The sequence below is a fragment of the Neomonachus schauinslandi genome, chromosome 16 (genome assembly GCF_002201575.2).
Source record: "Neomonachus schauinslandi chromosome 16, ASM220157v2, whole genome shotgun sequence".
In the NCBI taxonomy this organism is placed as follows: domain Eukaryota; kingdom Metazoa; phylum Chordata; class Mammalia; order Carnivora; family Phocidae; genus Neomonachus; species Neomonachus schauinslandi.
Genome location: NC_058418.1, coordinates 40,815,545 through 40,838,352, shown reverse-complemented (window position 1 = coordinate 40,838,352; position 22,808 = coordinate 40,815,545). Strand labels below are relative to the sequence as shown.

The window sequence follows — 22,808 nt, the reverse complement described above, 5'->3', positions numbered from 1 at the left end:
TCCTACCTCATCTCCAGCTCCTCGAGGGACTGCCATGGACTCAGCAACCAAGGACGAAATGCAGCCCTCGCTTCCCCCTGGTATGAGCCCTCTGGGTGGGCTGAGGGAGGGATGGTGGCAAGAAAGATGGGAATGGTGGGGTTGGATCCTCCTTGCCAGGGCTGGCCGGAGCTCTATAGGGCAGCAAGAGGAATGGATCGGACTGCCCTAGGGGACAGGCTGAGAAGTAGGAAGGGGAGCAGGTTCGGGCCACTTCCTGTAGGCCCTGCCCAACTGACGAGGCTGCCCAGGCTCTTCCTGCCCAGGGCCTGAGTGGCCAGAGCAGGAGAGGGCGGAGCGGCTGGCCCGAGGAGCAGCACTCAAATGGGCCTCGGGGATCTTCTACCGGCCGGAGCAGCTGGCCAGACTGGGCCAGTACCGCAGCCGTGAGGTTCAGCGTACCTGTTCACTGGAAGCGCGCATCAAGGTGGGCATCAGTCAGGGGAAAGGAGTGCTGGGGACAGGCTGTAGGACTGGCCAGGCCTCACTGGCTGCCTCCCTCCCACAGTCGGTGGTGCAGTCCTACCTGGAGGGCGTGAAGACGGGTGTGTGGCAGCTGGCCCAGGCTTCTGAGGCTGTGCAGGGCGCCCGTGAGGCCCTGGGCCAGGCCCACAGGTTGCTTCAGGGTGCGGCAGAGGCCACGCAGACCCTCAGGCCGCTGCGGGAGCAGGTGGTGCAGCACAAGCAGCTGCAGGTCCTGTCTCAGCTGCTGCCCCGGCTCTGGGCAGGTGAGTGTGCGGGGGCCCTGGGCCTCAGCCCCCCAACCGTTAGTCAATAAACACCCATCACTGACCGAGGGGCTGAGGCACTCGTGGGAGATGGCATGGAGGGACACACCAGGGACCTTCCAGAGAGTAATTCAGGCTTCGAATGGCGTGTGAAGCAGGATACAAATTGGCTCATTCTGGGATTCTCAAGTATGAGTTGTGTGGATCAGGACTGAGACTCAGCCAAGTGGCTCTGACCTCCCTGGTTGCTAACTTATTGAAGTATTAAATAGCCACTAGCATGGCCCCGTGAATTCCACACTGCCTTGCCTCCAGGATCCCTGGCTTCCTCTTATTCCATCAGCTCAAAAATTTACACCTGGCCCGCCGGGTCTCTAGGCCCTTCCCTGGGTCCTTTCAGATTAGTCGGTGCTCTGCTGTACTCGTTACTGAACACTTGACACCTCACTGCAGCCCTAGGGCCTCAGCACCCACCGCTGCACCCGTTGTATGGGGGGAGGTTTGAGACTCAGGGCTGTTTCCTCTCCTCCCTGTTTAGTGCCAGCCGCAGTGGCCCACGCGCGGAGCCTGATTGATGCCAGGCAGCTCTTGGAGGCATATGTGTGCCTTCGGGAGCTGGAGCAGCTGCAAGAGGAGACGTGGGCACCTCTGGGGGGCCTGGAGTTGGCAGTCTTCGAGGGGCTGGGCCCCCTGGCTGAGGCTCTGGGCCAGGCGGTGGAGGCGGCTGCAGGGGCCGCAGGGCGGCTGGCGCGGGAGGACCCAGCCCAGCTGGTGGCTGCCGTGCGTGTGGCGGAGGTGGATGCTGGGTACACAGCCTCCCTGGAGCTGGCCCCCAGGGGCTGGCGGCAGCGCTGTCTGCAGGCATTACAGCAGGGCCTGGACAGGACCCACTTTGGGACGCCTCTCCTGCCTGAGCCGGGGGCCCTGGCAGGGTGGCTGGAGGCTCTGCGGGTGGCTTTACCGGCCGAGCTGGCCATAGCTGAAGCACTAGTAGCACCCTGCTGCCCACCGCACTACAAGGTGGTCCAGCTGTGGGCCCACACCCTGCACAGTGGACTGCGCCGCTGCCTGCAGCAGCTCCTGGGAGGGCCTGAGCTAGGAGCTGCTGATGCCTTCACCCTGCTGCACTGGGCACTGCATGTGTACCTGGGGTCAGCACCCTCGGGGCATCGGGAAGTGGGTGGATCAGAGGCTGGGGGCTCAGAGTGACACTGGGCTACCCATCTGCAGGCCAGAAATGATGGGGAGCCTAGAGTTGGGGCCTGAGGCTGACGTGTCTCAGCTGGAGCCCCTCCTGACCCCGGAGAACATTGAACAGCTGGAGGCAACATTTGTGGCCCAAATCCAGGTGAGTAGTTGGGGCCCAGGTACAGAGAAGCTCTGCCACCAGCTGTGGGCCTGTATCTGCAGAGTCGCATGTCTACCTGTCTCTAGCAATATCAGTGCTCTGCTACATCCTGCCCCCCTTTGCCCCTTCCTCCAGGCAAATGTGGCCCAGTGGCTGCAGAAGGCACTGGATGGGGAGGTAGCTGAGTGGAACCGAGAGCAGGAACCTGGCACAGACTCTTCTGGCTTCTACCACTCACCTATGCCGGCCATAGTGCTGCAGGTGGGTGGGAAGAGGCCAGGCAGGTGGGAAGCCCCCAGAGGGAAAGGGGAGGAGAAAAGGACTAGGACTCTGCTGATGGCCACCCGTTGCTGCCTGCAGATCCTGGAAGAGAACATTCGCGTGAGCAGCCTGGTCAGCGAGTCACTGCAGCAGCGGGTGCAGGGCATGGCGCTCTCGGAACTGGGCACGTTCCTGAGGAGGTCTGCCAAGGCACTGACCCACGTCCAGCCCCTAGCCCTGCTCCTGGGGCAGCCCAAGGGGGCTCTGAGTGAATAAGGCACACCAGGGGGAAAGGGCTTCTTCAAAACAGGGTCTTGGGTTTCTTGGAGGTGGGGCTGGAGTACCAGGGACTCAAGTTGTGGGGGCGCCACAGTGACAGGTACAGGAACTACCTCTGCCCTTTGCAGCTTTAGTGATGCTCTGATCCGATTCTCCCGAGACCACGCCAGGGGGGAAGCAATGCCTCCTCATTATGTGCCCTACCTACTGGCCACCCTCAACCACCAGTCAGCACTCAGGTACCAGAAGCCTCCCCCACAGAACCCCTGACTGAACCCCAATTAGGTATGGACCCAGTCCACACTAGGTCATCAGAAATTTTAGACTCACATGGCTCTGAGAGTCCAATCCTAGTTCTACTAATTGCTAACTGTGTGACCTTGGATGAGTTACCTAATCTTTCTGAATCTCGTTTTTCTTATCAGTATTATGTGTAGGTAATAATGGTACATTCTGAGAATCATATAACAGGTGTGAAGTACCTATCAGTGCTTGCCTGACAGTACCAATTATTCATTCATTCATTTATCCAACACATACTTATCAAGGCCCTACTCTGTGCCACGTAATGTCTGAGGTTACAGTTGTGAACAAAACAGAAAAAAATCCCCTTCCTCTTGGGTCTTATGTTCTTTGGGGTGGGGGCAGAGAGAACAAACAAGTTAATGTGTTTGAATCCCTCCTGGCTGGGATTAAACTCTTCCCTTACCCAAACAGAAATCAAAAGACATGATTTGCTCGAAGTCACACTGCGAACTAGAGGCACATCTGGTTGGGTTCCTTCTAGCTGTCTGAGCCCACCACTCCCATCCTCAGTCCAAGCCCCAGATCTACAGAAGTGCAGAGAGCCGCCATTCTTGCCCCCTCCCGCCACACACTTGCACCACTAGGTGGCGTCAGAGTGGCTAGACAACCGACGACCGCGAGGGCCTTGGCCTTGGTCCTGAAGCCTTAAGTTTTGGTCCGTCCAGCTCCTCCGTGTCGGTCCTGCAGCCCGACGGGGCGGCTTCAGGAGCTTTGGCTCCGGTGGAGACAGCGCTGGACGAGTTGCAGAGGAGGATCTGCCGCCTGGTGTTGGAGGCGCTGCTGGCGGAGCTCCAGGTAAGGCTTCAAGTGGGGATTGGGGTGGGGGGGAGGAGATACAGCATATATGGGTGTGCGTCTCTGCAGGCGGAATGCTAGTTCTGGATCGTTCCTTCAACCCCATTTCTGCCCCAACCCCCAGCCCCTGTTCGCGGCTCTGCCCTCACGCCGGTGGCTGTCGAGCCCAGAGCTGCTGGACGATGTGTGCGAGCGGACGGCGCGCTTCTGCCAGGATTTTAGGCGCGTGAGGAATCCTGCGGCCCAGGTGCGTTTAAGAGAAAGGCTGGGGAGTAGGGAAGCCCCATGGGAAAGGCATGCTGAACCCACTGCGCTCTCCGCAGCTGCTCCTGGCCGAGGCGGAACGTACGGTAGTACTGCAATACCTGCGTGCGCTGATGCAGGGCCGCCTGGTGTGCCGAGGAGCCGACGAGAGGACCCAGGCGGCCGAGCGCCTGCAGCAAGACGCGGCCCAGCTTCGGGAACTTTTCCTTGGCTTGGTGAGAGTTCATTAGGCGAGCAGATGAGCGGGAATATCAGTGGTTGGGTGGAGGTCGAGGGCGAACGCGAGACCTACCCCGCGGTGCTCAGGGCCTGGAGGAGAGTGTTCAGTGCGCGCCAGTGCTCCTCGCTCTGCGGGATCTGCTGAACCTCCGCGACCCCATGCTGCTTGGCCTCGAGGTGGCAGGCCTGCGACAAAAATTTCCAGACGTGAGGTGCGAAGAGTGGTTCTGGTGTGGGGAGGGGGGAGAGGGAGGGGAGGATGGATTCGGGAAGAGCGGGGCGGAGCTGACACACAGCTCTCTGGTGTCCCCGTAGCGAGGATCATGTCTCTGCCCTCTTGGACCTGCGCGGGGACGTGTCGCGGGAGCAGCGCCTGGCCGCACTCAGCTCCTTGCAGGTGGGCCCACAGCCCTCGCCCTCTGCCGGTCGCCGCGCACTCTTCAGCCTCGTCCCAGCACCTGCTCCTGCGCTGTCCTCCTGCCTTCCCTCGGGGCCCTGTGCCTGACGCCCGGCTGCCCTCCGGATACAGGGACGGCCCCCGGACGCCTGAATTGTGTATTGGGGGAAGAGGGGATAAAATAAAAGTGCGATGATTAGGGGGTCCACGCTCAGTTAAACGCCTAAGGTATCCTGGCTCCAGTCCTCATATATGGGCTGCACCTCACCTATCCTGACATCAGCCCGGTATGGACTGCGTTCCCAAGTAACCGAGCTTCTGCCGCCATAGGTGGACTTCAGCCCCATCTATCCGCGCCAGGGCAGTGAGCTTGTGTGTCGAGGCCCTGACTTTGAAGGCCGACTAGTACCTGAAGCGCTGAAACCCGCCGGGTCCTCGTGGAGGGGGCGGGCTTAAGGTAACGCCGCGCCCAGGGGCGTGACTTTGTGGCGGACACCGCCCCCCTCTGCTCTGCCTGGCACCACCCATAGCTGTGTTCTCGGGTGCTCGCCGCCGCCGAATTTGACGTGAATAGGCGCGCCTTCGCGTGAGCGTGCGCGCGCCCGAGTGCGTGCGTCACCGGCGATCGGCTCCCGCGGGCTGGGCGGCTGGCGACTGGTGTTGCGGAGCGGGAACGGCGGTGGCGAGAAGAGGAGCGAACAGGTGGGGGCGCGGTACGCGGACGGAACCCCCCCACCCCCTAGAGGCCGCGAAGGCTCGCGACACGACCCCTACTCATCTAACCGGGAACCCCCACCTCCATTGTCCTCTGGCTCCGCCCTCCATTGGCCACGCCCCCTGCCCCATCCTCCGCCACTTATTGGCTGCAGGTCACGCCCCTCCTCTATCTCCCCGTCTCATTGGCTCCTCTTCCACGTTACCTCTCCGAGAGTTTTTTATTGGCGTAGGCCACACCCTCTCATTTGTCACCAGACTCCGCCTTGTGTCTGGGCTCCTCCCCAGCCATCTTTCATTCATTCCGCAAGTGGAGCTAGGTGCTCGGGACATGGGGGTCAAACAGATCCGTCCCTGCCCTGAGGCAGTTAAGGGGGTGGTGTGGGGACACGGATCTAGGCTCCGACAGTGACAGCTTAGGGTGGTAAAGAAGCCGCCTAGACCCTGGGAGCCTCCAAGACGCCAGGAAGGCTTCCCGGAGGAGGTGAGACCTAAACCGAGCCCTGAGGAATGGTTAGGAGTTTGCTACAAGGAGACATTGCGAGGGCATTCTTGGCAAAAGAACCTGAGACGTGAAAGAAACAGGAGTATTCTTGGTAATTGCGAAGAGGTAGGTCGAATGAAAGAAGGGTGGGTGGGGATGAAGGGAGAGGCGCAGAGACCAGTGAGGAGTCCAGAAAAGTGTAGTTAGTTGAGAAGAGTGAAGTCTGAGGCCTGAAATCTTTTCAAACAGCTGGTCACTAGGCAGAGGGAAGGGAGGTGGGGGCAGGGGATCAAAATTAGATATGGAAACATAATGCGTGGAAGGAATGATTCCAGTTCTGGAAGGAGAAGTGCTCTTGGGTTCATCCATTTAGTGAGCAACTGCTCTGGGTCGGGTACTATTCTGGGATCTGGGGACACAGCTGTGAACATTCGAAAGGAGAAAGCAGATAATAATGACATATACTGTACTTCAGGTGGTGACAACTGCTTCAGAAACCAATAATGTGGAGAAGGGAAGATTGTGGTGGCGAGGAAAGAGGAGGTTTACTATTTTATAGAGAGTGTGTTAGGGAGACTTGTTTAATAACATATTTGTGCAGAAATCTGAGGAAAATGGGAGAGTGAGCCCTGCAGTTATCTGGGGGAAAGCATTCCAGATAGGGGACATGTTCAGTCTGAGATGCCTGTTAAGTACATTCAAGTAAAGATGTTGTATTGAGAACTGGCAACGCTAGTTGGAAGTTTATAGAAGTCTGGGCTGATGTACTTAAAATCATGAAAGCAGATGAGATCACCCTGGGAGTAAGCATAAATGGAGAAAAGTAGAGACGTTTCCATAGAAGTTTCCAAGTCCTGAGGCATTACAATGTTAAGAGATCAGGAAGACAGGAATGATGAGCAAGAAAGACCAAGAACTAACAGCCAGTGAGGTAGGAGAATATGTTTGAGTGTATTTGAGAAGCCAAGTGGAGAACATGTTTCCAAGATGACATGATTAATTATGTCAAGTGCGCCAATCAATATGAAGATCATTGATGACCTTGGTCAGATCAGTTTCAATGGAAAGTGGGGACAGAAGCCTAACTGGAGTGAAACATAAGAGGAAAAGAAGGAATCAGACTGCATACAGATGGATGTTGTGCTGCAATAAGGAGCAGCTGGTGGGAGATGTAGTGGGGCTAGAGGAGTGTGGGGTCAAGTGAGGGTTTGGTTTTGGTTTTTTTTTAGGACAGAAATAAAAGCCTGTGTTTATGCTGCTGGAAAGAATCCAGTAGAGAGGAAGAGATTGATGGTGTTGGAGAAATGCTGGAATTGTGTCCCTGAGCAGGCAAAGGAGTTCAGATTCTGGAGCCTTCAGTCAGTCTCTGGGGAGAGACTGGATTGTTCTGAGCCCTAGTACAGAGCAAGGGGTGAACGTGCCAATGCCGGCCTTGGATGACCATTAGAAAGAGGCCTCTGATAGGAGACAGACCAAGGATTGGCTTGAATGTGCTGAAGTCTCCCTCTGCTCCCCCAAAAGCTGATTCTAATTGGGATTTAAACAGATGACCCAGAGGGGAGAGGGATCATTCCAGGTGGAGGGACTAACATAAGCAAGGGGCATGCAGGCACTCAACCTGACTAAGGCCAACTGAGCTGGAGGAGGTGGTGGAGCCAGGTGGGAGGGGAGGGATGAGACTGAGAAAATGCCATAGTTGGAAGGCAGGTAGAAGGTAGTGAGGCCCCCTCAGCCTTCATCCCAGCAGCTGGGGCTACACTATACCAGCTCCCAGTCTAGATGGGTCCTGAGCACAGGGATTAAAATCATGAATAGGGGCTCAGGCCTTGCTCTCAGCAGCTCATAGTCTAAGGGGATTCCAGTACCACCGTCTAGGTGAGTGTATAAATTCTGCCTCCTCCTTTCCCCCAGTCCAGCTTCCTTGGGTAAGCCTGCTGGAGGGAATGGACATGGGGATGGGGGTGAAGGGCAGCTACCCAGACCCCTGGTGGCAGGCCTCGAGCCCACTAAGCACCCAGCCAGGGCAGTGTGGAGCACAAGGCCTGTTGGAGCTCAGGCCACACCCACTCATACTGGCCTCCACATGCCCTTCTGTGTTCCCAGAAGTCGACAGTGTGGGGAGTTGGAGTGACCCGGCTGGATGTGACCCCCAGGACAGAATGGTGCTGGACTCAGGGGCTCAAGTGTATGAACAGGCACCCCCCAGCCCACCAACCAGTCCCTCATCCTTGGGCCATAGGCTGAAGCCCTCAGACCGAGATGGGACACTGCTGTACCCCTGGCCTCAGTCCCTGGCCTTGCCCCTGGCTCTGTCAATCCCCTCAGCCCTGCGGCCCCAGCCTGAGCTGCAGCCCTTCTCAGAGCTGCACGTGGGCCCCCGTGGCCACATGCGTCGCAGTGAGAGCACCTATACTGTAAATAGTACTGGCCGGCGGGGGGGTGGCACCCAGGGTCGGGGCCCACCTGGACGGGGACGGGACCCAGGCGGGGGCACCCTGCGGTCTGCAGCCTCCCTGCCTCACATTGCTAAGACTCGAAAGGATGCGGGCCATGGTGCCAGCAAGAGCCCTTGCATGTTGGTGGCCTTGAGGCCAACCAATATGGACCGAGAGCGGGACAAGTTCTTCCAGTCCCACTACACCTACAACCCACAGTTCGAGTACCAGGAGCCCATGCCCACGGCTGTGCTGGAGAAGTACTGTGAGGCTTCTGGACAGTTCATCCATCAGGTCAGTCCAGCCTGCCTGCCTCACCCTGGTCCTGATCACCCAAGAGGCCTGGTCTCACCAGCCACCGCAACCCTATGTGCAGGCAGTTGGCATCATTGAGGCTGTCCTGGAGAAGTTTGGTACCTATGAACACTTTGAAGCTGCAACGGGGGGCCAGCTGCTGACCAAGTGCCAGATCTGGTCCATTGTTCGCAAATACATGCAGAAGGAGGGCTGTGTTGGGGAGGTGAGCTAGCCCTGTCTTCGAGGCCCCTCTTCTGTGTGCCCCAAACCAGGCTGCCAGGCCCAGCTCCACACCTGGCCAGCTTGTGATCCCAGGCAAGCCCCTGTCCCAATAGGGTGGCAGCTGGCTCTGAGGCAAAGGTGGTGAAGGGTGTGTGGCCTGCCTGCCCTGTGGCATCAGTGGGTCCACCTGCATCCTGGTCCCAGGGCTGGTGCCCATGGCTTAGGTTCACTACCACCCGCAGGTTGTGGTGCAGCTGAGTGAAGACCTGCTGTCCCAGGCAGTGATGATGGTGGAGAACAGCCGACCAACATTGGCCATCAACCTGACTGGAGCCCGCCAGTATTGGTTGGAGGGCATGCTGCGGCACGAGATAGGTCAGGGTGTGGGTAGGTGGGTGGGTGGGTAGGATGAGAGGGGGGCTGGGACAGGGTGGGGGGCAGCAAGGGGCCCCAGTAACCCCACCCCCTCTCTTTCTTCCCCTTCCTTCCGGAGGACGGGCCCTTTCCCTTCGTGAGCAGCTACCTCCTCCCTCTGGCTCACAGAGGTAGGCCAGAACATGCCTGCCCACTCTGGGCTCACCCTCATCTCTTGCTCTTTTTGGGTATCCTTTCCTCCCTCTACTTCTCTCCTTCCTCTCTGATTTCCCTTGACAGTGGGGACAAGGCTGCTGAGGCCCGGACAGGCCAGAGGGAGTACTCTGAGGGTCCCACTAGCCCTGCCAACACGGAGGCCCTCCAGGGTGGGTGGAAGGCCAGATCCTAGGAATGGAATTAGTTGAGGACACAAAGCCAGGTTTTAGGAGGGGATAGGTTGAGCTGAAAAGGAGAGCACGGGACACTAATTACTGTTCCTTTCTGTCTATCTCTCCTCATCAAGAATCCTATAGCTCTGGGCAAAAGGTGTTTTTCGCTGGGGTCATCAGCATGACTGTCAAATTGATAGGGGCATGCAGGATGTGGGGCTGGGGTGGTTTGTGAGTTCCTGCACCTCTCCGAGGGGCGTGGGGGGCAATGTGAGTTTGGAAGAGTTGTTTGTGTGTGTAGCCCTGGATGGGTGGGGAGGGATTCTGGTGTGTGGGACTCTCAGTCTTTGGGTGTGAGTTCACCTGAGGAGGGTCTTCCCACTCCTGGGGTTGGGTGAGTATGTATTGGGGGCGGGGAGAACTTGCGGGAGAGCCTGAGTTGAGGGGCTGGAGTATGCGTGAGTCACCATGAGTCACGTCACTGTCACCGGTTAGAGGTTCTGTAGGAGGTAGCAGGACATGGCCGCAGGCTGGTCCCCTGGATGGCCTACCCAGTGCCTCCTTACCCTCGCCTTCCCGGTAGGCACTCACTACCTGCGGGGCGTGAACAACGCGCGGCAGCCGTGGCACAGCGCCGAGGGCCGGCTGCAGTACGGGCTGCGGCCGGCGAACCCCACGGAGGAGGGCTTGGCCAGCCTGCACAGCGTGCTGTTCCGCAAGCAGCCCTTTCTGTGGCGCGCCGCACTGCTCTACTACACCATCCATCGCGCCTCGCGCATGTCCTTCCGCCAGCTCTTCCAGGACCTGGCGCGCTACGTGCAGGACGCCGACGTGCGCTGGGAGTACTGCGTGCGCGCCAAGCGGGGCCAGACTGACACCTCGCTGCCCGGTGGGCGCCCGCGCCCGGGTTGCGGGGAGGTGCCCTGAAGGAGGCCTGGGGGCGGGCGGGGGGGGGGGGGGTGCCCGGGGGGGGGGCCTGGGGGGGGGGGCGCTGGCCTAGGGGCTCACAGCCCTCCCGTGCCCCACAGGCTGCTTCAGCAAGGATCAGGTGTACCTGGATGGCATCGTGCGCATTCTGCGGCACCGCCAGACCATCGATTTCCCATTGCTGACCTCACTGGGCAAGGTGAGGGGCCACGGACCTCTAGAGATCCAGCCAGCTCTCCTCCGGGCAGTGTTCCCTGAGCCTCTGATGGCTGCCCGACTGAGGATTAGGTGCCAGGCTTCTCTGGTGGGGAGACCTGGGTGGAGGTGGACAAAGGAGAAGTGACAGCCTGGCAGCCAAAAGTAGGTACTTGACCTAGACTGCGGGTGCATGTGTAGATACCATATCTCAAAGGAGGTGAGCATTCAGGCCAGGGGAGCAGTCAGAAAAGTCTGGGGGAGGAGGCTGGAGAAATGGCCAGGGACCAAGTCTATGGCTCTGGGTGTCTGTGCCAGGCTGAGAAAGGTGGACTTCACCTGAAGCAACAGGGAATCTGGAGAGCTTTAGGAAATGTCACTTTTGCTTTAGAAGACTCCCTATGGATGTTATATGGGAGGTGGATTGGAGAGAGAGGCCTAGGGAAGGGAGTGCAGGAGGAGGAGGAAGCTGCCTTTCCAGTCACTCTGGCGGGATTGATGGCGGTCTGGTCACAGGGCAGTGGCCATGCAGCGGGAGGGGCAAGCTGGGGAAAGCTCTTCGGAGAGTGGAATTCCTCTAACCCAGTGGCCACCCTGAGTTGGAGGATGACATATTCCAGGTCCCTTCCCTCAAGCTGACCTAGAGAACCGTGACGGGGGAACCGTGGGGCTGGCAGAAGCTGGCACCCCGGCGTTCAGCGGTGGGTGTGGGGTCTGCGGTGCCTGAGGGAGATCCCAGGGAAGGTGTTCAGGAGGCAGCTGGATACCTAGGTTTGGAGGTGAGGGAAGAAGCTGGGTTGGGGTTAGAGCAGACACACCCAGGACTAAGCCTCAGGGTACATAATACTGGGAGTGGATCCAGAGGAAGGCATTCCAGGAGCAGAGGTCCATGAGCCATTGGTGGAGAGCTGGGACCAGCTACCTGAAAGCCATGGCTACGTCTGGCTGCCCCTGAGGCCCAGCTTCCTTCCTGCAGGTGTCCTATGAGGATGTAGACCACCTGCGGCCCCATGGGGTGCTGGACAATACCCGGGTGCCCCACTTCATGCAAGACTTGGCACGCTACCGGCAGCAGCTGGAGCACATCATGGCCACCAACCGGCTGGATGAGGCAGAGCTGGGCCGCCTGCTGCCTGACTGATGCCGGTTGAGGGCCACAGGCAGAGGCCCTGGACAAGGGCTCCAGATCAGCTCCCAGAACATGAAGCTGACTGTTCTGTGCTTCCATGGCCTGGGTGTTTCTTGGGGAATTGGGAGGGCAGGAGCATCCCAGGAGGTAGGAGTGGCAACATCAGAGGCTTTGTGTCCCTTGCTACCCTCTCTGGGGCCCAGGGAACAACAGTAGCATGCCAAGCAAACTGAGTCTGCCCTCCTACCTCTAGCTCTTTGTTGAGCAGAGGGGAAGCCTGGGGGCAGGAGGGAGGCTGAGCATGATGGGGATGGGGGGTGGTTTGGGAGTAGAAACTTGTTCTTGCATGAGATGGCTTTGGGTGTCTGCATACTCCAGTCTCTCCCTTCCCCCACCTGGCCCCTTGGTGCTCCTTCAGCTTTCACACTGTCTACCTCTCAGTGGGTCCTGGTGGGGATCTCCCTTCTCCTGGGGTGACTGCCTGGGTCTGAGGGCCTGGCTTTCACACAGACTCAAGGGGCAGGGGTCCTGGTGGTAGAGACCCAGCTGGGCTGGGGTGTGCTTTCTAGCATTTTGCCTCTCCCACTAGCCATGTATTTATACCCTATTTACGTGCTGTGCTTCCTGGGGCTGGAGGCAGCAGCTTCTGACGGTGTGGTGGAGGGAACAGAGCTCCTCTGGAAGGCACGAACTGCTCCTAGCCCCACTCTCATCTCTCTCTCTCTCTCTCTCACACACACACACACACACACAGAGTCCTTTAGGCCTTGTGGGTCAAGCCCAAGAGCTCACCTGGCCTTGCCCCCAGCCCTCCACTGGCCCGTGCTGTTCCTGTCTTTGCCCATACCCTCACAGCTGGCCTCTGGCAAAGGCTGGCAGAGGCTGGCAGCAGCCACACTTGAGCCTGGGGGGCAGGCCCCTAGCTGTTGTCCCAAGTCCTGAGCGCCCCCCAGACCAGGATGGTGTAGAGGTGGTTGTTGCTTCCGGTTTCACCTCAGACTCAGCTGTGTGATGCTGACCCATTCCCACTCTCACCCTTGCCCTTGGTTTTCCCATTTAGCCATTCATTTAGCCAATGACTATGTGTAGAGCACCTTTGTGTGCCAGTTACTGGTCAGAACCCTCACGGAGTTCCCAGTCCAGAGAGAAACCAGACAATTAAAACAATTAGAATGAAGTGTGTGGGCTCTGTCTACCCAAGATCCCTTCCTCTTTCTCTCTCCTAATCTCACTTCCCAAGGCTGTGAGCTCTAGCCTGCCCTAAGTGGAAAGAAGTCTCCCTTCCCTGGCTCTCTGCACCAGGCCCAAGGGCTTCCATGAAATGGGGCAGGTGACTACATAGCCCTCCTCCCCCCAACTGGTTCATGAGGGGAAAAGGTCTGTAGGGCAGGGCCCAGGGGTCTGGCCCTTGTCCCCGGGGGTCCTGGGACTGAGGGCTCCAGGGGGGTGGGGCTTGGGCTACTGAGGATGAAATGGGGCTAAGAACTGGACAGCGGGGCACAGAGCTGCCCAGGTTGCTCAGCCTCAGGGGCACAGACCCACACCCTAGTTCTGGGCAAAAAGCCAGAGTCACACAGAGAGCCCAGGCTGACCGTCCGGAGTTTATTCACTTCTAGTGGTACTGGGTCAGATGGAGACTTGGTGGCAACCCCCCCCCCCCCAATGCCAGGGCAGGATCCCAGGTCCTATCCGGCTTGGGCAGGGGCGGCCTGTCAGTGCTCAGGCAGTCAGGAATCTAGAGATGATAGAGAAAAAGTGGTCAGTCAGGTGGGGCCCAGCCTCCCACCCATTCGGCACCGGGTTTGGGTAGCCTCACACCTTCAGACTCGTCATCCGCCTCGTCACCTGCCTCAGGCTCTGGCTCAGGTTCGGGATCTGGCTCGGGTTCGGGATCTGGCTCCAGTTCAGGTTCCGGTTCTGCCTCTGCCTCTGGTTCTGGTTCTGGTTCCAAATCCTGCCCAGCCTCATCAGAGGCCCCAGCTTCCAGCTCCGGATTGAGTTCCTCAGGCGTTCCGGATTGCACTGCCTCCGAGCCCCTGGGAACCCCAGCCTCTTCGCAGTCTGAAGCTCTGGGCAGTTCGGGACAAGTGGTCCTCAAGCCAGGTGCCTCAGGTGTCCAGTGGCCAGGGCATGGAGTGTAGTAGCTGCGTTCCCGGTAGCCTGGGGCGGAGGTGGGAGTATCCGAGGCTCATTTTACGCCTCTGCGGTAACCTTGACACACACCCATTTGGGGGGCGGGGAGACTGCTACTCGGTTCCCCACTCTACCCTTCACGCCACGCCCCGTGCTCTGGCTCGGGCCCCGCCCCCGCGCGCTCACCGGTGCCCACGTGCTGCCAGTCCCAGGCGGGGTCGGGCGCCCGCGCGGTCCGCTGGGCGCAGTGCAGCAGCTCCTGGCAGGCGGCCTCGCCTTTGCTCTGCACCAGAAGCAGCAGGCGGCGCACCCTGCGCTCGGCATCCGGCAGCGCGTCCAGCGCCTCGTACTCGGGCCCGGTGAGCACGCCCCGCGCCAGCAGTGCATCCAGCAGCAGCCCCGAGTCGGCCTGCAGCGTCTCCACCAGTCGTTTCCGCTCGCGGTCGATCGTTTCTGAGGGCCGCTCCTGCGCATTGCCCATGGTGGGGGCTGCATGGGGGAGGGGGAGAGAGGTAGTGGGAGCCGGGACTCCCCGCCCTTGACCTCTCTCCCAGGCTCTCAGTGAACACTCGTGGTTGGGATTTAAGTTCACCTCGACCCCGGCAGCCGGACAGCTCCTCAGCAGAGGGCTTGTCCCAGTCTCCTCCCAGGCTTCTCCTTGGGCCCCTAAATGTCAGCTGTGGCTCTCCTCTCCTCTATGCTCTCCCTGGGTCCTTATTTATTCTCTACTCCTCTCCCCAGTCAGCACGTCCCTCCTGAGCCCCGCGCTGCCTGTGGATCCTACATTCTATTCACACCCAGTTTATCCAAACTAACTTCTTTTTCCCAGCCTGCTTCCCCACCTTAACAGGCAGAAAGACCCACAACTGATCCCGCTGCCCAACACCCAGCTTGCAGTCGGGTCCTTTCCAGTCTATCTGCTGAATATTTCTGTCATCCTAACCTCTTACTTAGTCTAGCGTTTCATGTCCAGCTTAGACCCTGCGGAGCGCTGAATCCCCTCTGCACCCAGAGCACAAGTGCTGAGAGCCTCTCCTCACCGACCGAAGAAGCCCAGGCTCCTTATTCTGATCCTGAGGCTCATCTTTCCAGGACAGGCTCTGCCCCTGCAGCCCCTCACCAATGCCACCACTATGTCCTGGTTCCCTAATACCTGAGCAGGGTTACCTGAATTCTCTTGAGTCCTAGCTCTGACCAAGATCTCCTGACAGATATCCAACTGTCTCCTGCTGCCCTGGGAATCTTCTCTTGCTTCATCTTTAAATACCACGGACCTAACTCATAAAAGCTGCCAACAAGTGCTTGCTGAACTTCTACTGTTTTCTTCCATGGACCTTCCCATTTTGAGAGACTGTAGTAAGCTGCGGGTGTTAGGCAGAAATTAATCTGCTTTGTCCATTTATTAACAGCCAAGGACAATGGCCCATCACTTGTGGGGTGACCTGACCCAGGAAGCAAGGCCCCTGGCATTAAGGGGCAAAGAGGTCAGGCCCTAGACCACTCCCTCTCTCAGCCCATCTCCCCTAGCCTTGGCTTTGTCCACACAGCACCCTCCTGGGTTTCATCCTCCTTTTGAGGTCACTCCTCTACTTCTCTACCTGGCTCTAGGTCTGGGAGAGTGGCTGTGGTCCTAGCCCCCATCTTGCCTCCCAGGTCTCTCTCACTACCACCTGGTGTCATGCTATGCCTCCCTGGTCATTTCACCACTCCTGGCTATACTGAATTGTCAGCGCTTCCCCCAGACTACTGAGCAGAGACCAGAACTACCCCCTGCCCCTCCCTCTCCCTTCAGGTGGCATCTCTTGACAAATGCTATTCCTCTACTACTCAGTGGGTCTCCATCAGCATCTTCCCTCAGCCCCAGCATCATCACCTCATCTCCTATGACAGTCTCTGTAAGTACCTCTCACTTCCATCCCATCACCCTCACAGCACAGTGACTTTGACAAGTCTCTGGGACAGGATTTATTATCCCCATTTTACAGATGAGGAGACAGGTTCAGAGAGACCAAGAGGCAGAACTGGAATCTGACTTGCTCTAGCTTGAACTACGAGATCTCCTGCCAAGCAGAATATCAGCCCTAACTACTTGTCTCCTTTCCCCACTGTCCATCAGAGAGAATCAAGATTATGTGGCCTGGCCACTCAAACCACCTCCCACCCCTCTGGACAGCCAGGATTCCCCCACCTACTTCCCTCCACCGCACAGTGCTGGGAGAACCGTTCAAGCCCCTGGCACATCAGAACATTTGCAGATGCTGTTCCCTAAGCCTGGAATACCCTTCCCCTTCCTCCATGCTGTGGACCCATCCTCCAAGACTTAAATGTCACCTTGTCCACCCCAGTGCCTGAGTGTCCCAAAGATAGACTAGTCCCTTCTCTTGTGTGCCCCAGTAACAGCATATACTCTCACCACCACGCTGACATCACTGCACTGTGTTCATGTACCCTCTGCCCTCTCCAGCTGAGACATCCAAAGACTGTCCCCCCAGTCAGGGGTGCAGGACCTGCTCAGTACAAGTGCGGGGGAGGGGGCGGAGGGGGGGCAGATTGCCTTGGCCCCTCCTTCTCCCTCATTGCTCCGCAAGTTATTTTCATGTTAGCCTCCTCCCTGCAGTATGCCAAGTCCTGCACTTTGTCCTGTCTGGGGTTCAGAGACCCCAGCTGCAAGTCAATGCTCAGAAGTGAATACCGCCGGAATCCCAGCCAGTTCTTCAAGGGTCACAGGCCAAATCCTTCCCGGGGCTTCAGGCAGCTCCAGGTGCGAGGCATCGGGGGAGGTCTTGGCCTCCCTCCCACCCCTCTGCGCGGTCTCTTATGCTAGGGAGCGAGGGTCGTGGGAAACTGCGGGAGCCTTTGCGAAAGTGCGATCACAAGGCTCCCCTTACCTCCCCTCTACCCAGTCCCACTGCTTGAATCCCGCGGAGGGGCGGTGCTCACAGACCTCCTTCGAGTGCGGCTGGTGGTGGGGTGGTGCGGATTCTGCCCAATCTCAGTTTCTCTTCCCTCCCCCAGCCGGGTGGGGTGGGGCTCCCGGTTCTATGCGTTCCGGGCGGCCCCACTCATGGGACGAGCCTCCGCGGGGCAGTAGATGACGAGGCAGAAAGGGCTGGGCGGGGTGGGGATGGGAGCAGCAGCTGCGGCGGGGGCGGGGCGGCCAGGGCTGCCGGGAACTGAGAGGGGGTGGGGAAGGGGAACTGGGAGGGGGTGGGGACCCGGAGGCAGGCCTCAGGGGCCGCGCACCCCGGCACTTCTACGCATAGTCCGCTTTCCCTCCCCACCCCGGGTGCACCGAATGAGTCCAGGGAGGGGGCAGTTGGGCCTGCTGGGGCCTGGCAATTCCCAGGAGCTTTACATCCATCTTCTCTTTGAGCTCTCTCTGCTTATCCCAGATAAGGCTCAGAGAAGGGGACCGGCTTACCCAGGATCACAGAGCAGATGCATTGTGGAGCTGGATGTGACCCCAAAAGCCCCTGAGTTCCGGACGCTGCAGCGGCCACGTGCTAGCCCTGGATCCGGCCAGAGGACGGGAGCCTAAGCAGAACTAGGGGCTGGTTCCCCAAGCACCTCCACTCTCCAGGGGTTCCGCTATTAAAGCCTTAGCCTCTGGAAATTTCTATGAATGCAAAGTCGACCCCCCCCCCCCCGGCCAACCCATGACTTCTGTGCTCCCTGGTCGGTAGAGAAAAGAGACCAGAAACACAGAAAAAAAAATGCAGTTTATGTGCAGGGCTCAGTAATGGAGGACTGCGGAGTAGCAGGGTCTTCGTTCAGCCTCTTCCAGGGGCACCAGGAAGCCCAGAAGGGCGTGCTGCTGCAGGCCAGCCCCTCAGCTAGGCTGGCTTCAGAGTAAAGCGGGTCTCAGGGGGAGGGATTGGCCCCTGGGCCTAGGTAGGAGGCTCGGCTCTCAGGGGTGCTGTAAATGGTTAAAGCTCCAGGAAGGCCAAGAGCTGGGCCTCCCAAAGCCGCTTGGACATCCAGCAGGAGTGGTGCCCCAAGTGTGGAGTCCTTCCCTAGGAGGATTGGGCCGTGCTCAGCAGGGAGAGACAGGAAGGAGAGCCTCACCTGTCCTGCCCTCCGGTCAGTCAGGATGAAACATCCATTCTCAACCTGCCCACACTCACCCAATGGCGAGAGGATGGGTAGCCTTGACAGCTCTCCCAAGGGCCGCCTGAACTCTGGGGATTTCCCTCCAAAACACAAACTGCCCAGCCCACCCAATCCTGGCAGCTCAGACCAAGGTCCTGAGTCATTACAACTCTTACCTGGCCCCGGAGAATTTAACCCCTTGACCGCCAGCTCAGTCTCACTCCTCTCTGGACCCAAGGGCTGCATCTGCAGAGGAGAACCTCAGGAAGCAGCTGGGTGGGGGGAGTGGAGGAGGGGAGCTGGGGCTCTGGCTGAGGACTTGGTTCAGTAACTCTAACCCCCTGCCCTCCTGCACCTTCATCTTACCAAGGACAACTCCATGTCCAAGTCCATCAGGGTCCATTCTCGCCCTTGGTGGCTGGGGCCCAGCACCTGGGGGAAGCACTCAGTCAGTGGCGCCCTCCCCTCGGCTAAACAGACCCCACCGAGGGCCCCACCCCTTGCCCCATGCCTCTGCCCTGCTGAAGGTGTACTCACATCCAGGGGCCCTGCAGGCTCCACACTTTCAGGGGGGGCCCGAAGCAGCATGGGAGGTAGCAGATGCTCTGGGCTCCGCCGCCCCCCCCCCCGGCCCAGAGTTCCCCCCCACACAGAGAACAGCTGGCGGCCGGCCGGGCCCCCCCCCCCCCCGTCAGGTTCCTAAGGAACCTGGATACATCAGGATCAAAATCAGACATCTACAAAATGGTAGGAGAGGATACCCCACACAGAGGGTGCTTAAAGAACACCTCTGCTTCCTAGCTTCGACCTGAGGTTTGGATTATGGAACTGGGATCTTGGGATATGTCCCTTTGCTTTGGAATTGTCAACACCACTGGTTCTTAAATTACTGTGTACTTTACAATGTTTCCAGTCACCGAAATGAACTCCGTTACAATACAGATTCCGGGGCTCTACCCTAGATAGACTGATTGACCTGATGGGAGTTTCTACTTTCCAGGGCACTCTGATGCTGGTACTCTTTAGACAACTGAGAAATCTGGTCAGATCATACTGCCTGATCTTCCCCTCAGCCACAATGGGCAGGCAAGGCTGGGAAGTTAGTTAGCAGTGGTCTATCTGCAAAAGTGACCCACAGGGCTCACAGTCAAGAATGGACTCTGCTTACCTGTCAGGTAGCTCCCTGGGACCCCTTGGTTCAGGCTGTTGGGCATTCCTGGGCCCCTCGGGGCTGAAGTTCCCTTTCCCTTCCAGGATGGCCTGCACCACAGCCACCGGCAGTGGCGGGGGGGCTGTCACGCAGAAGTCACACTCGTTTGGGGCCAGGGCCAGCCCGGCCTCGCCTTCCCCCCCCTGGGCTGGCCGGCTCTTCTTTGAGCAGTGCCAGGCCCTTCTCCCTGCACCAGAGAAAAGCTTCAACCAGACCCTGGCACTGACCTCCCCCCCTACCCCCACAGTTATCTGGGCTGCCAGGCCCTCCCCCACAAGCTCCCCAGAGGGCAGCCCAGTCTGTCTTACCTCCTGCTGCTGCTGCTGGAAGGAGAAAGCCTGGTCCCATCAGGGGATGGAGAGTCTTCGTGGATGTCAGAGATGATAGGGCCCCTGGCCCTGTGCGAGCTGCTGAGGCCCAAGGTGGTCTCTGCGAGGGGCTGTAAGTAGAAGACTAAGCCCAGTCCTTTCTCTCAAGCAACAGGGTGAGACAAAACCCTACCAGTACCCACATGGACCAGGTCTAAGGAGTAAGATTTGAGGGGGAAGGCTCAGTCCGTGCTGGGGAGCCTGGGTCTTGGGGGGGGGGAAGGCTAGCCTCCACCTTCTCTTCCTGTTGGGGAATGGGGGAAAGGAATAGGCTCTCCATAAGCCTATTTGTGCCCTAGGGAAGGGAGGATGAGCAAAAACCTACCGACTGGATAAAGTAGGGGTCCTGCACGAGGGCACCAGGTAGAGGACAGGCATTGAATTTGGCCGGTGTTGGGCACGAGCTCCCCTCATCTAGCATCAGAGACCTGTGCAGGGGGCAGGGCAGGTTCATTCCCCATGCCTCTCAGCCTGCACCTCCCTCCCTCAGGCCCCAGCAGCCAAGTCAGCAGAGCTGAGGCCTGTTGCCAGGGTATCAGTCACATGCTGGAGGCAGAAGGGGCTCCCCCCAGAAATGGGGGCCCTTTGGGGATGGAGAGGGGAGGGAGAGAGCATGGTTTGAGCCCCAGACCCTCTGCTGTTGGGATGGTTTGGGGTGAGGGGGAAGGGGCTGCTGGAGGGGAAATTTGGGGCTAAGGTCCGGGAACACAGGGATCTGGGAATGGGGGTATTTGGTGGTAGAATTGAGGGAAGAGAGGGAAAGTCGTGGAGTAGGGACCTTGGGGAGATTGCCATGGGTTGAGGAAAACTATAGTGCAGGGAAGAAGAATGAGTATTCCTGGTGAGGGAGAAGGCTTCTGGAGGAGGAGTCCCTGCATGGGGCCTCTGGGAGGGAGGCTCCTGAAAGTGTGTGTGTGTGGCGGGGGAGTGAGGGTGGACATCCCTGACTTTCTCACTCACAGCTTTCTCTTAGCTCCTGCGCTGCTGGACCCTGTCTGAAGTGGCCCAAAGAGGCACTGGATCAGCTAAAGAGGAAGCAAAGTGTTAATTCATATTTTAGACCTTGTGCCCACCCAACAAACTTCCAGGTGGATTTGCCGCCTTGGGCGGAGGAGGTGGGTGTGTTCAGGAGTGGTAGAGAGAAGGGGGGTAGGGGGAGAGGAACACCTTGCCAATGACCCGGTGCTGCTGACCGTGGCTCTGCCGCAGAGTCACCACCTCCCTCCATAAGATCTCGTTCTGCCTGCGGGGAAGGCGTGGGAGGGTGCTGAGGCATCTGAGAGTCCGCCCAGTCACCACCCCCCACAGAACGGCAGGTCTAAACCCACGACCACTCTGATGAGCGTCCATCCACGCAGAACAGAGTTCCACAGCTCAGCCCATTTGTCTGGATGGAGGCACCAAGACATGAGCGAAGAAGGAGCTGTCCAGAAGGAGTGCCTGGCGGCCAGTGTCCTCTCGCCCAGACTCCCCCTCTCCCTCCCCACCCTCCTACGCCCCCTCCCCCGCACTGCCTGAGTTCCCGCAGCCGCGCCTCGGTGCTCTCCTGCACTCCCCGCAAAGCCTGCACCTCGCCCAGCAGCCGGCCCAAGTCCTCGGGGCGCCAGCGGCCGTCGTCGGTGCGCAGCGCAGGCACCTGCAGGGGGGAGGCACCATCAGTTCAGAGTCATCTAGGAAGGGCCAGCCGTCTCGACACCTCCACCCGGGTTTGCTAGTTCCTGAAGGCCGCCCCCACCTTGCGCCGCACACGTTCCAGTAGCTGTTCTCGGCCGCGTACGAAGCTCGGGTGCTGGAACTCGACGTGGTCGCGCTCCGGCCTGAGCAGGCCGCCCTGCTCGATGCTCACCACCTTCCGAAAACCGTCTGGGGAGGGGGAGCGTGGGGGCGTAAATTGCCCCATCCCCGCGCACCAAGGCACTCGCACCCACTTCCCGCCCCGGTCCTAGGGACTCACACATGTTGAGCTGCCGCACAAAGCTCGCCATGTTGCTGTGCTTGAAGTATTGGGGCAGCACTTCCTTGGCGAAGCGGCTCTGGTCGCTTACGAGGAAACTGGTCCCGCTCTGCCAAGAACGCCGCCCGCCCACCCACCGTGCGGGCGGAGACCGGACGACACAGTGAGCTGTGCCCGCCCACGGCCAGGCCCGCGCTCTGGGGACCCGGCCTGCCGCTCATGGAGACATGGGGCAAGGCCAGGCCAGAACCGGCTCCGAGGCCTAGCCTGGGGCGGCCACAGTGAATCCCTACCCTAGCCCGACCCAGACTCCGTACTCGGTTCTCGGAAAGAAAGAGCAGAAACCAGACTTGAGTCCCAGCCCTGGACGGGTCCCAGACCCAAAATGCCACTCTGAGCTAGAACCAGACCCAACCCTTCCCTTCTCCAGGTCTCTTGTTTTCCTATCTGTCTGTTGGGGTGGGATGGGAACTAAATAACCTCGAAGATCCCTCAGGCTCTAGGTCTCCAGAAGACTCCTACCCTTTCCTCGGTCCGGAGGAAGTCGCCTCACCTCCATCTCGCGCACACCCCCTCCAAGGTAAACTACACTGGACAGCTGAATCGAGGGACCCACAGCCCGGTCCCAGGCGGGGGTTGGGTGGGCGTGGATGTTCACTGACGTGGAAGGGTCCCGGGGACCACTGGGGAAGTCGAGGGGCCCCAGCCCTCACCGGGCTCCAGCGGATCAGGTGGTCGGTCCCCGGGTCGCCCACCAGCGCCCATAGCTTGCCGAGGAAGGCTGGCACGGAGCTGGGGCCCGGCTCCGTGGGCAGCGCGGCTGGCGCTTCCTGCATGGCGCGGTCTCGGCCCGGCTAAGCGCTCGGGCCGGGCGCCGCGGGGCTTGTGGAAGCCGTGGAAAGTGCTGCGTTTGCCGCCCGCCCCGCCCTACTCCGCCTCCGGGCGCCGGGTCAGGTGGGTGCCACGTGCGAACCCGCGGGGCGGGGCTCAGACCGCGGCCGCAGCAACAGCGGACTGAAAGGGAAGGCTGGGATCGAATGTGCGTGGAGGGGTGCGGTGGGGAGGGAGACCCGGGTTCGAGTTCCACCCTTCTCAGGCCGTTTCCTCCTTTGTTCTTCGGGAGCAATCACCCGTGCGCGGCCCGGTGTGGGCTGGTAACGTCCTAGAAGGCGATGGCCATTGCCTGGATGGAGAGGGCAGATGGGAGCGAGGGGTGTGGAGAGCGGGTGCGGAGGGGAGAAGCTGGCACTCTTCCGCAGAACTCTGGGGCGT

At 59.4% G+C, this 22,808-nt stretch overlaps 4 protein-coding genes across 7 annotated transcripts; 2 read left to right on the top strand and 2 right to left on the bottom strand.

The window, feature by feature from the left end:
• Window positions 1-34: 34 nt before the first annotated feature.
• Window positions 35-4,744, top strand: EXOC3L1 (exocyst complex component 3 like 1). Its single transcript, XM_021703864.1, has 13 exons — window positions 35-80; window positions 306-466; window positions 548-767; window positions 1,306-1,918; window positions 1,998-2,115; window positions 2,251-2,376; window positions 2,476-2,576; window positions 2,784-2,894; window positions 3,627-3,756; window positions 3,881-4,003; window positions 4,080-4,235; window positions 4,327-4,451; window positions 4,555-4,744. Exons 1-13 carry the CDS (start codon window positions 35-37, stop codon window positions 4,742-4,744), a joined length of 2,220 nt encoding a protein of 739 aa, XP_021559539.1.
• A 3,214-nt stretch (window positions 4,745-7,958) lies between these two features.
• On the top strand, window positions 7,959-12,074 carry KIAA0895L (KIAA0895 like). Its single transcript, XM_021703876.1, has 6 exons — window positions 7,959-8,563; window positions 8,646-8,789; window positions 9,031-9,163; window positions 10,115-10,420; window positions 10,560-10,657; window positions 11,630-12,074. The coding sequence occupies exons 1-6, from the start codon at window positions 7,994-7,996 to the stop codon at window positions 11,792-11,794; spliced, it is 1,416 nt and encodes a 471-aa protein (XP_021559551.1). The 5' UTR covers window positions 7,959-7,993; the 3' UTR covers window positions 11,795-12,074.
• A 1,295-nt stretch (window positions 12,075-13,369) lies between these two features.
• NOL3 (nucleolar protein 3) lies at window positions 13,370-17,415 on the bottom strand. 4 transcript variants are annotated; one of them, XM_044922255.1, is made up of 4 exons: window positions 17,337-17,415; window positions 14,102-14,404; window positions 13,632-13,942; window positions 13,370-13,517 (listed from the first exon to the last, which is right to left on the bottom strand). In XM_044922255.1, exons 2-4 carry the CDS (start codon window positions 14,394-14,396, stop codon window positions 13,395-13,397), a joined length of 729 nt encoding a protein of 242 aa, XP_044778190.1. In that variant the 5' UTR covers window positions 14,397-14,404; window positions 17,337-17,415; the 3' UTR covers window positions 13,370-13,394. The 4 variants fall into 4 exon arrangements, with proteins under 4 accessions (XP_044778190.1, XP_044778188.1, XP_044778189.1 ...); XM_044922253.1 differs by lacking the exon at window positions 17,337-17,415 and adding an exon at window positions 16,860-17,008; XM_044922254.1 differs by lacking the exon at window positions 17,337-17,415 and adding an exon at window positions 16,804-16,874.
• A 200-nt stretch (window positions 17,416-17,615) lies between these two features.
• Window positions 17,616-22,449, bottom strand: HSF4 (heat shock transcription factor 4). Its single transcript, XM_044922260.1, is given in 14 exon segments — window positions 17,616-17,928; window positions 18,181-18,250; window positions 18,371-18,436; window positions 18,542-18,648; window positions 19,174-19,357; window positions 19,359-19,401; window positions 19,523-19,653; window positions 19,908-20,010; window positions 20,543-20,607; window positions 20,750-20,825; window positions 21,094-21,218; window positions 21,318-21,445; window positions 21,537-21,645; window positions 22,250-22,449. Coding segments are annotated over 14 exon segments (1,482 nt in total). The 5' UTR covers window positions 22,373-22,449; the 3' UTR covers window positions 17,616-17,776.
• Between the last annotated feature and the right edge of the window lie 359 nt (window positions 22,450-22,808).

Excerpts from the sequence above, each read along its gene's own strand:
- EXOC3L1 (XM_021703864.1), top strand. The coding sequence starts at position 35 with ATGGACTCAGCAACCAAGGACGAAATGCAGCCCTCGCTTCCCCCTG. Across the intron at positions 768-1,305 it reads GCTGCCCCGGCTCTGGGCAG|TGCCAGCCGCAGTGGCCCAC; the intron begins GTGAGTGTGCGG and ends CTCCCTGTTTAG. Across the intron at positions 2,116-2,250 it reads CATTTGTGGCCCAAATCCAG|GCAAATGTGGCCCAGTGGCT; the intron begins GTGAGTAGTTGG and ends CCCTTCCTCCAG.
- KIAA0895L (XM_021703876.1), top strand. The coding sequence starts at position 7,994 with ATGGTGCTGGACTCAGGGGCTCAAGTGTATGAACAGGCACCCCCCAGC. Across the intron at positions 9,164-10,114 it reads CATGCTGCGGCACGAGATAG|GCACTCACTACCTGCGGGGC; the intron begins GTCAGGGTGTGG and ends CCTTCCCGGTAG. Across the intron at positions 10,658-11,629 it reads TGCTGACCTCACTGGGCAAG|GTGTCCTATGAGGATGTAGA; the intron begins GTGAGGGGCCAC and ends TCCTTCCTGCAG.
- NOL3 (XM_044922255.1), bottom strand. The coding sequence starts at position 14,396 with ATGGGCAATGCGCAGGAGCGGCCCTCAGAAACGATCGACCGCGAGCGG. Across the intron at positions 13,943-14,101 it reads CTGGCAGCACGTGGGCACCG|GCTACCGGGAACGCAGCTAC; the intron begins GTGAGCGCGCGG and ends CCTCCGCCCCAG. Across the intron at positions 13,518-13,631 it reads AACCTGAGCCAGAGCCTGAG|ATTCCTGACTGCCTGAGCAC; the intron begins GCAGGTGACGAG and ends TATCATCTCTAG.